The following is a 12,706-nucleotide window of genomic DNA, read 5'->3' as shown; positions in this document are numbered from 1 at the left end:
TCTTCCTCAAACATCTCACACGCAGAAGTCTCAGGAAAAGCAGGCCAAGCTAGGCAAAAGCACGTGAAGAATATGACGAGAGCAAGAGGTGCTTTCTTGTGAAGCCAAGTGCCTGAATACCGACATGTGACTTTTATTTGCAATCATATGTCATTCACCATTTCAGTTCAGTGCAGTTCATAATTGTCTGTACATTTAATAAAAGGGAAAGAATACTGGAAAACAAAGACTTTTTCTCTTGTTTTTACTTTCTGAGCCATTTTCTAAATAAAAAAAAGTTAGAATAATCAAGTTATTCTGATATGAACTTCCCTTCTATTGAAGAGATGTCCTTATTTGAATGTGTGTGTGATAAGCATGATTTGTTCTTTTTTTTTTTTTTTTTTTAAGTGATGTCTAATTAAATAATGTGTGGAAGTGATTTCTAATGAAGCTGATTTTTAAATTAAATTTGTAATTTCGTTAAATTCAGCATCAATAAATAATTTGATTTAGTGGTTTATAGCACTGGGGTGTGTTCTGTCTTTGTGTCTTAAAAAGTTCAACTTTTTATATTTTATTTGCCCACATACAAAATATAATACAAGGCAAGATTCGTTTGTATAAAATAAGGCACCAAGACATCTGCAGTAACAATCCAGCTCAATGAATGACATGTGTCCTCTAGTGGTTGCCACTGCCATCTTTGTAGTCTTTGTTTGTGTTACCACATTCAATATTTAATCAAGTTCATCAGTGCAGGTCTCGTCACGTTCCCAATTCCTGAATCCCATCGAACTGTCTCAAATGGAAGCGACTTTCGGTGTGTCGGACCATTGCACGCAGGGCAACAAATCCAAAAAGAGCCTGAAAAGAAAAAAACAGTTTTCAATCGTTAAGTTTTTTTTTTTAAACCAAAGGATTATAATCTCATATAAATACACAAATATATATACAAATGTATACCTCTGCAAAAATAAATAAGGCCAGTATTATATGAACTCCTCTTTCCAGAGGTTGAATGAGAACAGCCTCATTGAAAAGCTGGAACAGAATCAGAGGAAACTGGAGTAGAAGAGTCAGGAGCCAAAATCCAGCCAATTCTGGAACCTATTTAAAAATAAAGGATGTTGGATTATGCAATCATGTAGATTATATTATATTATATTATATTATATTATACTTATATTGACCTTTTCTTGCAGATTTCCAACGTTGCCCAGGTAGAGTCTGATGGCCTCAATCAGGGTCATTAAAATAAGAATTGTGATCAGGATGAACTTGTAATAATCTGCAAGGGCTGGGTACTAGACGAAAAGCATATTTATTATATTAATGTATATTTATATTTTATGTTAATATACATTAATATGATTAAACAGCAGCCTGAATGCCAGACTGAATTGTTAAAATATAGGTAGAGGAAAATCACCTTTAGTTGTAGCATCACAACCTCGCTGATCCACCAGAAGGGAAAGAACCACATGTTAAAGTAAAGCGACATCTGAAGAGGCAGACTCGATACTACATCCTTATCTGCTGAATAAAAGTGCAAAAAATTAAAATGACAGCACACTAAAACTAGCGAGCTGCCCACCTAGACCGTATTTCGGTGAATTATAAGAGCATTAAAGGGATAGTTCACCCAACAACTATCCCTTCATCTTCGTAAAACAAATGAAGATCTTTTTGATGAAATCTGAGAGCTCTCTGTCCCTCCATTGACAACTACGCAACTACCAAAGCGTTCATAAAGAGATCATAAAACTAATCCATTTAAATTTAGTAAAAAAAAATTGAAGAGACTCGATCACTTTATATATGATGAACAGATTTAATTTAGTCTTTTATTCACATATAGGCTAAACATTGTTTAGCGAACATAAACAGAAGCTTAACTGAATCTGCTTGGTGAGAACAAACCTCTTGCAGAAGCTCAAACGTGCTGCGTAACATGTGACAAGAATGAACCTCATTGGTTCTCGCACATCAAGCAATCATGCTTGAGCTTCCATTTACCACAACTGAACTGATGTGTAAGTTGATGATTGTTTATATGTGATTAAAAGCCTAAATTCAATCTGTTTATCATATAAAGTGATCGTGTATCTTTAGAAATTTTGGACTAAACTGCTCAATTCATATGGATTAGTTTTGGGCAATTCCACGCAAAAATGTCACAGCCATAACGCCAACTAAATACCATTGCATTGTGTTGGTGTTATGGATGTGACAGTTTTGCGCGGAATTGCCCTTTTACAATCTCTTTCTAAACGTTTTGGAGCGTCAAAGTGGTAATTGCGTAGCTGTCAGTGGGGACAGAAAGCTCTCAGATTTCATCAAAAAGATTTTCCTTTGTGTTCCGAAGATGAACGAAAGTCTTACAGGTTTGGAACGACATGAGGGTGAGTAACGTTAGCCTAATTAATGACAGAATTTTTTTGGGGGGGGGGGGGGGGGGGGGGGTTAACTGTCCCTTTAAGCATTTTTGGGAATCAAAAATGAGTGTTCGACTCATTTTCGCAAATCAGTTTTTTCGAACAGCTCGTTCATCTAGAAAATTCTTTTTTTTGTTGCATGTTTTAATCAAACGATACTTATTAAAAAAAAATTATCCATGCTTTGTATGCATCTTCATAAACCGACATAAATGGAATCGTAAAAATATTTTAATTGCGTTTTACTCATAGACTGTAGAAAAATAGGTTTTACTCAAGAATCGCTCGATTCGGACGATTCCTGAACAAATCGTTCAGACCAGTTGTGTGAACAACAGGTTCAATAGATTCATTAAAAAAGATCCGACTGAAAAGAACGGTTCGTTACGCTGACTGTTCAGGTTACGTTACGTAGGGTAGAGACACTTCCACGGTTACCAACACCGATTAACAGTGCCATAAAGCATTATTATATCAGCAAATAAGGTAAGCAAAATGTCTCCTAACAGGAGCTTGACACATAAGCTCGGCTAACCAGATGAATTAGCCCAGTAGCTAGCAGCTCAACACAAAAGTCACCGTTTCAATAACTCAAACACACTTACACTGGTTAAGGAAATTAGCGTGTTCTTCGGGAGAGGGTTGTGTTCGGCTTTGGTCCACAAACACGGTTCTGGAGAAATCTCCAAGCCGTCGCCGTATGGGTTCAGGCAGGTCCATGTTGAGAGCATAGACTGTAAAAAAAAATAGGGTTGAGAGGGAGAGACGCGAGTCCGTAGCAACGAAGGCGGATCTCGTGCGGTTGCGACGGTCCAGCTGTGGCGGGGTGTGTTTTCTGTTTTCACTCACACACACACACACACACAACACTGCTCAGATGCTTATGCTGATCTAACACAGAGCGTATGATGAAGAAGGAAAGTAAATAAGTGGGTTTGAGTATAAAGAAGTTATATGATCTATTTATGCAAGTTAAAATTAGTAAAATATGGAAGCCCATTTCTGCAACAAAAGAAAAAAACATGCCTTGGTAAATCGTAATTGGGATTAATCGATATCGTAATCGATATTATGACGTATTAAGTCATATTTAAGTAATATTTATTTACAAGTTAAAACAAAGAAAACATGGAAGGCCATTCCTTTCCGCCACATAAGAAAAAAAAGCCTTGATAAATCGTAAATCGAAATTATAACACTAAATCATATTTATTAGATGAAAAGTTGAAATTAAGACTTTAAAAATAAATTTTGACATCTAAACATTGTGACATACTAAGATGTCAAATATGACAAAAAGTCGAAATTATGATATACAGTCATAATTCTGACATACTAAGTGATAATTATAAGATTAAATATTTCGATTTAGTACGTCATGATTTTGACTTTCCATCTCATAAATATGAATTAGTATGTCACAATACACATACTTTTCATGTCATAATTACAATTTACTAAATCATGATTTTTTTTTTAATATGGCAGAAGTGGACTTCCATCGTAAAAGCCTCAATAAAATTTCAAGCTTTGTTCACAAAAAAAAAAAAAAAGTATCATACCAGCAAACAAACAAAAAAATTGTTTAAAACGTTTTTTTCCCCAATGGAATAAATATGAAAGATGTCAGTTTTTTTCACTTAATGGATATTTTTTCAGAACATTGCAGAAACGTATTTAGAAACGTCTCCTTATGTTGTAGAAACGTACTTATCACATACTTCACATGCCAAAACTACCATGTTTTTGTTTTATAACATGGTTTCCGCCATTGTTTTTGGAGTCATTAACATAGTAATTCATATATACCATAAAATAACTTTATTTTTTGAATACATTTAAATTGCATTATTTACAGCTATTGCTCTAGTTCCAAGCGTTGAAAATCATTCAAAATCAGTCTCTTGTGTAACGCCAGCATTACAGGGTTTGCATGTACAATGAATTCACAAGATGGTTTCCATGGACGTCAAAGTGTCCGAGCGATCCACTGTGTCATAAAAGCGTAGACAGGCCTTGTACTGCAGGAGTTTCTCAGTCAGGTGACTGTGTCCCACCCCGCTACTCATTTCCACGCTCAGATCTGTGTACCTGCCCAAAAACATTATAAAGAGTCCTGTAAACACTCAAATGTATCATTATTATGTCATATTCAATGCTTGAACCGTACCTTTGTGATATTCTCCAAAACACCAGTGTGTTTATAGTCATTAATATGGCCAGTGTAAAGAAAAACCTCTCCATGTTGCCACTGCCAAGGTTATTAGGATAGAAGTTTCCTGTAATTATAAAACACCATCTTTTCATATTAAATACGAGTTCATGCTCTAAGACGTCACATCTACTTTGCACCACGATAGCAAGTTCAACATTTTCAAGAGAGATGTATGTTTACCTCCAGACACAAAATAAAGGAAGTGAATGAGGAAAGCTCCTAGAAAGCAGCCACCTCCGTATGAGAGGGTTAGGAAATGCAAGGAGACGCCTCTAAGGTTGCTGGGAGTCAGACAGAAGGAGATGAGAGAGCCTGAGCAGAGGAACAGGAGAGACGGGTGAGTTTGGTGAATTGCTGATTCTTGGAATTAGAATATATTGTACATAATTGTAATTTTCACTCAGAAATTGCTAGTATATTTCACAAATAATTGCAAAGAAATGATAAATTACATAAATAACACATTGAATCTTTGTAAAACACTCAAATAATCTGTTTTATTTACAACTTCAAACTATTTTTTTTTAAAGTGATGCTGTTTTTTTCAACAAAAATAACTGAATTGATTTGGCACCCTGTTTAATAAGCACTTTAAATAGATAGTTCACCCAAAAATGAAAATTCTGTCATCATGTAATCACCCTCATGTCGTTCCAAACCCGTAAGACTTTGTTTAATCTTCAGACCACAAATTAAGAGGTTAAATTAAAGTCCCCTGTGGTGAAAATCAAGATTTTAATGTTTTTTATATGTCTATGTGGTGTTTTTATATGCTTTAAGACAAACTATGTGCAAATTCATAAGTCAACATCATTGCTGAGTATTTTCTCCTTAAAACCACTGTGATCTCAAAAATACGGTTTGAAATCGCTGGTGTTTCTGACGTCACAAACTACCTTGTAACCAATCAAGTCAACGTGATCGTCAACGAGTAGAGGCGGGGCTAATTTGCGTATTCCGCGTATACTAAATGAGGCAAGGATGTAGAGTTACATTCAAGCTGTTTTAAGAAAAAAAATATTTCAAGGAAAAAACTTTTAAATCTGTAATTTTGGTAATCAAAGATGAGTTTTAAGGGATAAAATTATTGTTTTTTGTCCTTCCATTGAAAGTCCAGGTGACCAAAACTTAAAGGGGACCTATTATGCCCCTTTTGTGTCCCCAGAATGTGTCTGTGAAGTTTCAGCTCAAAATACCCCACAGATAATTTATTATAACATGTTGCATTTTTGAGAGGAAGGAAAAACATGCTGTTTTTTTGCTTGTATCTTTAAATGCAAATGAGCTGCTGCTCCCCGTCCTGCTTTCCAGAAGAGGGCGGAGCCTTTACAGCTCGTGCCTCGGATACTAAAAACTAACAAAACATCTGTTTGGTTTTGATTATCATCTCTATCATCTCACGCTCATGACATTGCAGTCCTTCATCATCATGAAAGTTTATTATCTGCGGGTTAAAGCCGTATCAGTCTAAATTTCTGATACATGTTTTTTTTTCACACACATCCGAAGCACACACACAGAAAGCTGGATGTCAGATGGCGCATCCCATGAGTATTAAACTAAGTTCTCTTTAATGTCTTATTGCGCTAAAACTGTCAAATACACACAATGTTATGGCAAGAACACACCTGAGTTTACCTCTCAGGTTTCGTTAAAAAAATATGTGTTTTGAAGATTAACCAAAGTCTTATGGAACAACATGAGTAAATTATGGCAGATATTTAGTTTTTGGGGGAACTATTATTATGGTTACTGTATATATTTTAGAAAGTGAATTGAGAATATTTACACGCTGGTGTTACGAAGGCCTCTGCCACTCCCAGTAAAATGTACTGGGGCGTAAGCTGGAAACAGGTCATAGAGGACACCTGCAGGACCTCTCCCGATAGTGTCTGCTCCACTTGTGGATAATCCTTCCTGTGGATTTCTGAGATCCCCGCCAGTAGTGCTGAGAGAGCTGCACAAGCATGACCCATAGCTGTAGGAATATGAAATATAAAGTCTATTGTCTATAGTGTAGCGATGTATGAAAAACAGCTCACACAGAAGTCACTTTCAAAGCAAGCAGCTTTCTGTTGGTCAATGTGGCGAGTTCGCGTAACCAACTTGAACACGTTTCGAAATCTTTCACACTCACCAGAACGTGTGGATTCCTATTGAAATTACTGGATTTTGAAAATTTGACATGATGCAAGTCGGCATGAAACGGATGTTACAATAGTATTTTCTTCCTAATTGTGATGTATATCCGAGTGAAACCGCTTTCTGAACAAGTAAAACTGTAGGGCCTGACTTGATTTTGTGCATTGGGAATTGATTGGATGGTTGTGGTTTGCTATTGGTCGATCTCATGTGACTGACAGGTTGTCCCGCCCTCGTACTAGTAAACACATCATGGTGTTTTTGGTGACATGGTGACTTTAGGTTGACTTGGCAAATCATTAATTATAGTTAGCAGAGGTGTTTCTAGCCTTTCATCAGTACTGGGGTACAGGCCCCCCCATCAAAAAACTATGCCCATATTTTGATACGTTTTTGTAGTATATTTTGCCAGTTTCCTTTCCTATAGGTTAATATCCACCTCATCCATCTCTTTTAAAAATCCCATTTTATACTGTAACAAATTATATGATCAGTAAGTTATGACTACATATGATTTTACATTGCTTTAACTCATCAAAATAATTTAAGCAAATTTAAACTTTTTTATGTTATATTATTACAACTAATTTTTTTGTAATTTTTGTCAGTTTAATGTAATTTAAGTTGAAATGACTTAAACATCCAAGTTGACTGTACTTAATTTAAGGTTTTAACATTTTTTTTTTTTTTTTTTTTTACAGTGTACTTGGGTGTGAGAAAGTACTGCAGATGATTCAGCATGTAAGTGAACTTGCCCTAATCTAAAATAATTGTGAACAATTTCAGAGCTTTTTTAAACTCGTTTGATCAATTACATGATTCTCAGGCTAGCATACATTTATCTTCATTGACACATGAGGATTTGTCTTTAATGTTTTACTGGGGCACAGCGGTATTTCACTGCGGATCGTACCCCAGTAAAAAGGGTGTAGCGACGCCCCTGGTAGCTCGGATGCTCACTTATAAATGTGGCTGGTGAGGGCAGTATTTTCTTTGGAGACTGGTAGCAGGTGTGCACGAGCTCCAGCAGTGGTGCTAAGACCAACACCGGCAGAATACTGATGACCTTCATCACTGCTACTGGCAGGAGAAAACCGTTGAGTTTTAAGTTGGAATGCATAGTCTGCAGATAATAGCCAGATGGAATCTGTTAAAAGAATTGTAATAGAGATATTACAAAAGCTCATTTCTGAAACAAAGACTTGTTAGCTAAGCATTAAGCTGATTTTGCTACACACTTACCTGGGTGATGCAAGCTCGATATAAAAGCTGAAGTCCAAAGAGAGGGAAAAGTTTGACTAGGATCTTGACGTTTTCCACACTGGTCTCACTGTAACAACCCCCATTGTTTTCCTTGGCACGGTCTAGCCAGTTGTCAACATCTCCGCTCAAATGGCGGTAATGGAGACAGCACATTTTAAGAGAGTTCAGGAACACACCGAGTGTAGTTAGCAAGGAACTGCCTGTTTTTCCACAGAACAAAATTACAAGTTGTTAAGAAACTCAACATTGATAATCATAAGAAATGTCTCTTGAGCAGCAAATCATCATATTAGACTGTTATAGACTGTTTAATGATGCTGTAGTATTGGAGTACTGGAGTATTCATCACAGTAATAAATTACATTTGAAAATATATTCAAATAGAAAATTTCTAATATTTCACAATATTACTGTTTTACTGTATTGTGATCAAATAAATGCAGACTTGAAGATTATAAGACACTTTCCCCCCACTATTATTAAACAGTAGTGTATATGCATAATGAATGGCATTGTTAACTACCTTTATTTGGACGGAAGGTGAGCTTGTTGCGCACCATGTGTATGGCAATGAGGGCGAGGAGAACAGAGGTGAAAGGGATGAGAAAACACAGGTTTTTGGCAACTGACTGCTGAATGTAGGCAATCCCCAAAAAAACAACTGTTGAATTCAGGTTGACCAGCCAGTAAAACCTGTGGGTTGTAGACAGCGGCAGCATTTTAAACTATTGTACAATGCATCTTAAAGGTGCACTCAGTAATTTCTTCCTCATTTAAAACCTTTTTCACATAAAGAAATATATAGTACTTTTTAAAATAGTTATTAAGAATGATTATTAAATACTTCAATCATAACATTAGCCTAATAAAAATAAAAAAAATTCACATAGAGGGGGTCGACTAATGGAGGCCGCCATTTTGAGATCACACGATCAGCTGAATGCTACTCACTTTATTTCAGTAAACTTGTTTAGAGATTTTTGTTTAAGAAATGAATCATGGCGAATGTATTGAGCACATTCCTACTATATCATCATTAACTGTAAACTTTTGCTTTACATCCACACAGTTTAAGTATGTCAGTACAAGTAAAAGACGATTGCCTTATCTACCAGCACAACAAAGAGAAATTAGTGAGAGCACCTTAAAACACATGCTGTGTTGACAAGAACAGCAAATTCTGTATCCAGATTGAACAATAATAGAAATTTAGCATCTTACCAGTTGAAGAAGGACAAAAGCTGGTGTCGATCACAACCTTGAAGGTAATATGCTGCCATTGGGCAGAGGATGGCACGGATGCCACCAATGCCAAGTGCCACCGCGACAAGTGCCGTGTAGAATAGTATGTGTTGCTCGTGCGGCTCAAGTTGATGCACAATATTGTGTGTGTTTATATAGAAATCCTCAAAAGGGAATGCGACGACAGGAAGCAAGGCGGTTCCTATAAAAATGGACCAACAACACACTCTTTGAAAAAAAGGTTCGGTTGGGTTCAATATAGAGCTCAAGGCTAAATTTTAAAGAACTCTTTATGCCGAAAAGGTTTGGTTTCACTTTATTTTGATGGTCCCTTTTTAACACATTCTGTTGACTATAAGTAACGTTGCACCTACATGTCTACTAACTCTCATTAGAGTGTTGGTAGAGTATTAATAGACTGGTGAGTTAGGGTTAGAATAAGTTGACATGTAGTTGCACAGTTACTTATACTCAGTAGAATGTCTGTTAGGGAACCAACACAATAAAGAGTTAGCAGATATTAAACAGACACTCTACTAATACTCTAATGATAATTAGTTGACATGTAGATGCAAAGTTACTTATAGTCAACAGAATGTTCAAAAGGGACCATCAAAATAAAGTGTTACCAAAGGTTCTATAAGGGTAAATGTCTTAAATGATTGCATACTTTAATGTTTAATGGGTTATTTCATTTTTTTCTAGTGATTAAAGTATGTTTACAAGCTGTTTGATTCATAACATTTGTTAAAAATTAATTCAAACCAATTCAATAAATTAAAACTAATGATCCCATGATGGGAACCCCTAAAATGAAAGGTTCAATATTGTACCTTTTCTTAAGAGTGCAGGAAGTCAGTTATCCAGTTTTCATGAACAGTTTTCCTAGACTAGGACCAAACTAGCCTAAACCAGTTTGGACCAGCATGGGTCAGTTGGTTATTCAAGCATGGTTTGTTATATAGCAATACTTAGCTTCTAGTGCAACTCCAAATGAAAACAAGTGGCTTTGAGTACAAGATGAGTTAGATGCTAAAGAGAAATGATATGCATATATCTACCAAGGTTTCACTGTAATGGCAACCACTAACCGAGGAAATGAAGGAGTGCACAAAAACAGAGAACTGTTGTCCTTCCCAAAAACGTCTCAGCAAACCATCCCACAAGAACAGGTGTAAGTATGCTGGCTCCCACAAAGCATGTGTTCACCATGGCTGCTTGGTAACTGCTGTATCCCAGCTTGATGGTGCAGAAAAGGATCATATTGCAAACAATCCCAAAGAAGGTGAACCTCTCAAAAAGCTCCACGAAAAGTACACAAACAATCACCTGCAGCTTCTTACGAGCCTTGTGCGGCTTGCTGACCGTCCCACTGGGATATCGAGATTTGCAGATCCCATGATGGAGGTGGCCATCGTGTCTATCGAAAGCATCTACGGGAGGCATGCTTCTTCTAGAGATCTTCCTGTGGAAGTGATGTTAAGACAATGCTGGTGCCCCGTCTCCATTACTAGAGAGCAAGATAGGCAATTCCTCACAACCTTGTGAAATCTTGTGGAGGCCTTACAACAGAGCCTTAGCAGCAACCGGCTCACGTGTCTCCTGAATGAGGTTTCTGGGCAATGTTCACGGACTGCCACTAATGTATTGAACTTCTCAGTCGCTTGTACTTTGTGCGTGGTCAGTCTCCGGTCGAATCTCATTAAGATGGCTGATGATGATGCAAGTGATTTCAGAGATGTGAGACATACTTTTGTAATGAATGCCTTTAGAGAATCAGGGAAGAACGTGCAATGCTTTCCATGTAGAGAAAAACTGGTTAAAGTTTTGGATGCATTGAAATTACCATCAAATATATTTGTTTATCTCGCAGTTTTACAAGGATGAAGAGTTTTTTCATCAGGCAAGACTTTTTGTTTGTTTGTTGCATTATAGGACTGGACCCTGTGGAGCCATGCATATATTTTAATGCTTGTTTATTAAGAACCTAATGATATGTCTCTCAAATTCATTTCACAAGCATGTATCAACGTGGTGCTAGCAAATGAAAGATAATTAAACTTTGAAGGACACAAGGTGCCGCTAGTATATAACACCCCACTGTGAAAGGTGGCTTAGAGGCAGGGCCAAGTGTCACACGTGAAATACGAAATCCCAGTCCCATCAGGCTGTCTGTCTTTTGAAGTAAGATAATATGTTTTTTTTTTTGTTTTTTTTTTTGTCATTTTATATTATAGTGATTATTTTCTCCAGTTTGATGTTGAATTGGTTAATTTAAATCAAAAGAGAAAATATTTATTTGTTTATTTTCTCCAGTTTGATGTTGAATTGGTTAATTTAAATCAAAAGAGAAAATATTTATTTGTTTATTTTCTCCAGTTTGATGTTGAATTGGTTAATTTAAATCAAAAGAGAAAATATTTATTTGTTTATTTTCTCCAGTTTGATGTTGAATTGGTTAATTTAAATCAAAAGAGAAAATAATATTTATTTATCCATCCATCCATCAATCCAGTTTGATGTTGAATTGGTTTATTTGAATAAAAAGGGAAATATTTATTCATTTATTATTTTTTTTTTATCCAGTTTAATGTTAAATTTGAATCAAAAGCGAAAATATTTATTTATTTTATTTTTATTGTTTGAAGTTGAATTTATTAATTTGAATCAAAAAAGAAAATATTTATTTATCAATTTAATTTTCACAGTTTGATGTTGAATTTATTCATTTGAATCAATGAGAAAATAATATTTATTTATTTATCCATCCATCCATCCAGTTCGATGTTGAATTTGGTTAATTTAAATCAAATATTTATTTATTATTTACTTATGTTGAATTGGTTAATTTGAATAAAAAAATAGAATAATTAGAATAAAATAATAAATAATATATATTTTTAGATTTATTTATTTTCTCCAGTTTAATTGGTTAATTTGAATCCATTTTAGTTATGTTGTCCTAATTTCAGTCTTTATTGAAATGTGGTTGTCAATCTATGCGAATTTCTTTGGAAAGTCTCTTTGAATCTGTGGTCTTTGGCCTGTGGCCATATAGCATCACATACTCTCTGTTCTGGATGGCTACGGTGTGCTGGGCTTGAATATTTCTGCCTGAGCTCACCAATTATATGAGTGGAGAAAAGACCACACTGGTGGTGCTGACTGGGCGTGAATACGACTCAAAGCTAGCAGAGCTATAATGAAAAGAGAAAGAAAACTGGTAAGCAGAGAGAATACAGACTCTGTGTGGTGCATCGGTGACTGAGGCCACAGTTTGGTTGCCATGGATCCAACCCTGAGTTTTGTGATTGAGCATATACATTTAAACAACAAAATAAAAACCTTCAGAGAGACTTTCTGTTCACATTTTTATGACATGAATTGGTGTGCGTTCCTGTTTGTTTTAACATGTGGTTATAAATAT

General features: G+C 35.8%; 3 protein-coding genes across 5 annotated transcripts in view; 1 reads left to right on the top strand and 2 right to left on the bottom strand.

The window, feature by feature from the left end:
• The window catches only part of agbl2 (AGBL carboxypeptidase 2), a 15,918-nt gene extending 15,861 nt beyond the window's left edge, over positions 1-57 (top strand). For both annotated transcript variants that reach the window (XM_079859588.1, XM_079859587.1), the window contains exon 24: positions 1-57. This exon is cut by the window's left edge. The gene's annotated coding sequence lies outside the window, so the exon portion shown is untranslated.
• A 5-nt stretch (positions 58-62) lies between these two features.
• tmem17 (transmembrane protein 17) lies at positions 63-3,302 on the bottom strand. Of its 2 annotated transcripts, none has more exons than XM_079859589.1 (5): positions 3,023-3,302; positions 1,412-1,518; positions 1,173-1,286; positions 946-1,089; positions 63-846 (listed from the first exon to the last, which is right to left on the bottom strand). In XM_079859589.1, the coding sequence occupies exons 1-5, from the start codon at positions 3,135-3,137 to the stop codon at positions 748-750; spliced, it is 579 nt and encodes a 192-aa protein (XP_079715715.1). In that variant the 5' UTR covers positions 3,138-3,302; the 3' UTR covers positions 63-747. The 2 variants fall into 2 exon arrangements, with proteins under 2 accessions (XP_079715715.1, XP_079715716.1); XM_079859590.1 differs by having other exon boundaries at positions 1,412-1,515; positions 3,023-3,300.
• Positions 3,303-4,354: 1,052 nt separating this feature from the next.
• Positions 4,355-10,725, bottom strand: slc15a5 (solute carrier family 15 member 5; the record flags this gene model as incomplete). The annotated part of the gene is made up of 9 exons (XM_079859230.1): positions 4,355-4,508; positions 4,588-4,696; positions 4,813-4,944; positions 6,422-6,610; positions 7,735-7,921; positions 8,017-8,237; positions 8,561-8,730; positions 9,259-9,481; positions 10,371-10,725. The coding sequence occupies 9 exons, from the start codon at positions 10,723-10,725 to the stop codon at positions 4,364-4,366; spliced, it is 1,731 nt and encodes a 576-aa protein (XP_079715356.1). The 3' UTR covers positions 4,355-4,363.
• Between the last annotated feature and the right edge of the window lie 1,981 nt (positions 10,726-12,706).

Source organism: Squalius cephalus (assembly GCF_949319135.1).
Source record: "Squalius cephalus genome assembly, chromosome: 23".
Taxonomy (NCBI): domain Eukaryota; kingdom Metazoa; phylum Chordata; class Actinopteri; order Cypriniformes; family Leuciscidae; genus Squalius; species Squalius cephalus.
The sequence above is the reverse complement of the archived record's forward strand: the minus strand, read 5'-3'. Positions and strand labels throughout refer to the sequence as shown.

Bases quoted from the DNA above. Each gene is read 5' to 3' on its own strand.
- tmem17 (XM_079859589.1), bottom strand. From the start codon at position 3,137: ATGGACCTGCCTGAACCCATACGGCGACGGCTTGGAGATTTCTCCAGA. The intron at 1,519-3,022 runs GTAAGTGTGTTT...ACTTTTATTCAG, and splicing joins CGCTAATTTCCTTAACCAGT to CAGATAAGGATGTAGTATCG. The intron at 847-945 runs GTATACATTTGT...TTTTCTTTTCAG, and splicing joins CCTTATTTATTTTTGCAGAG to GCTCTTTTTGGATTTGTTGC.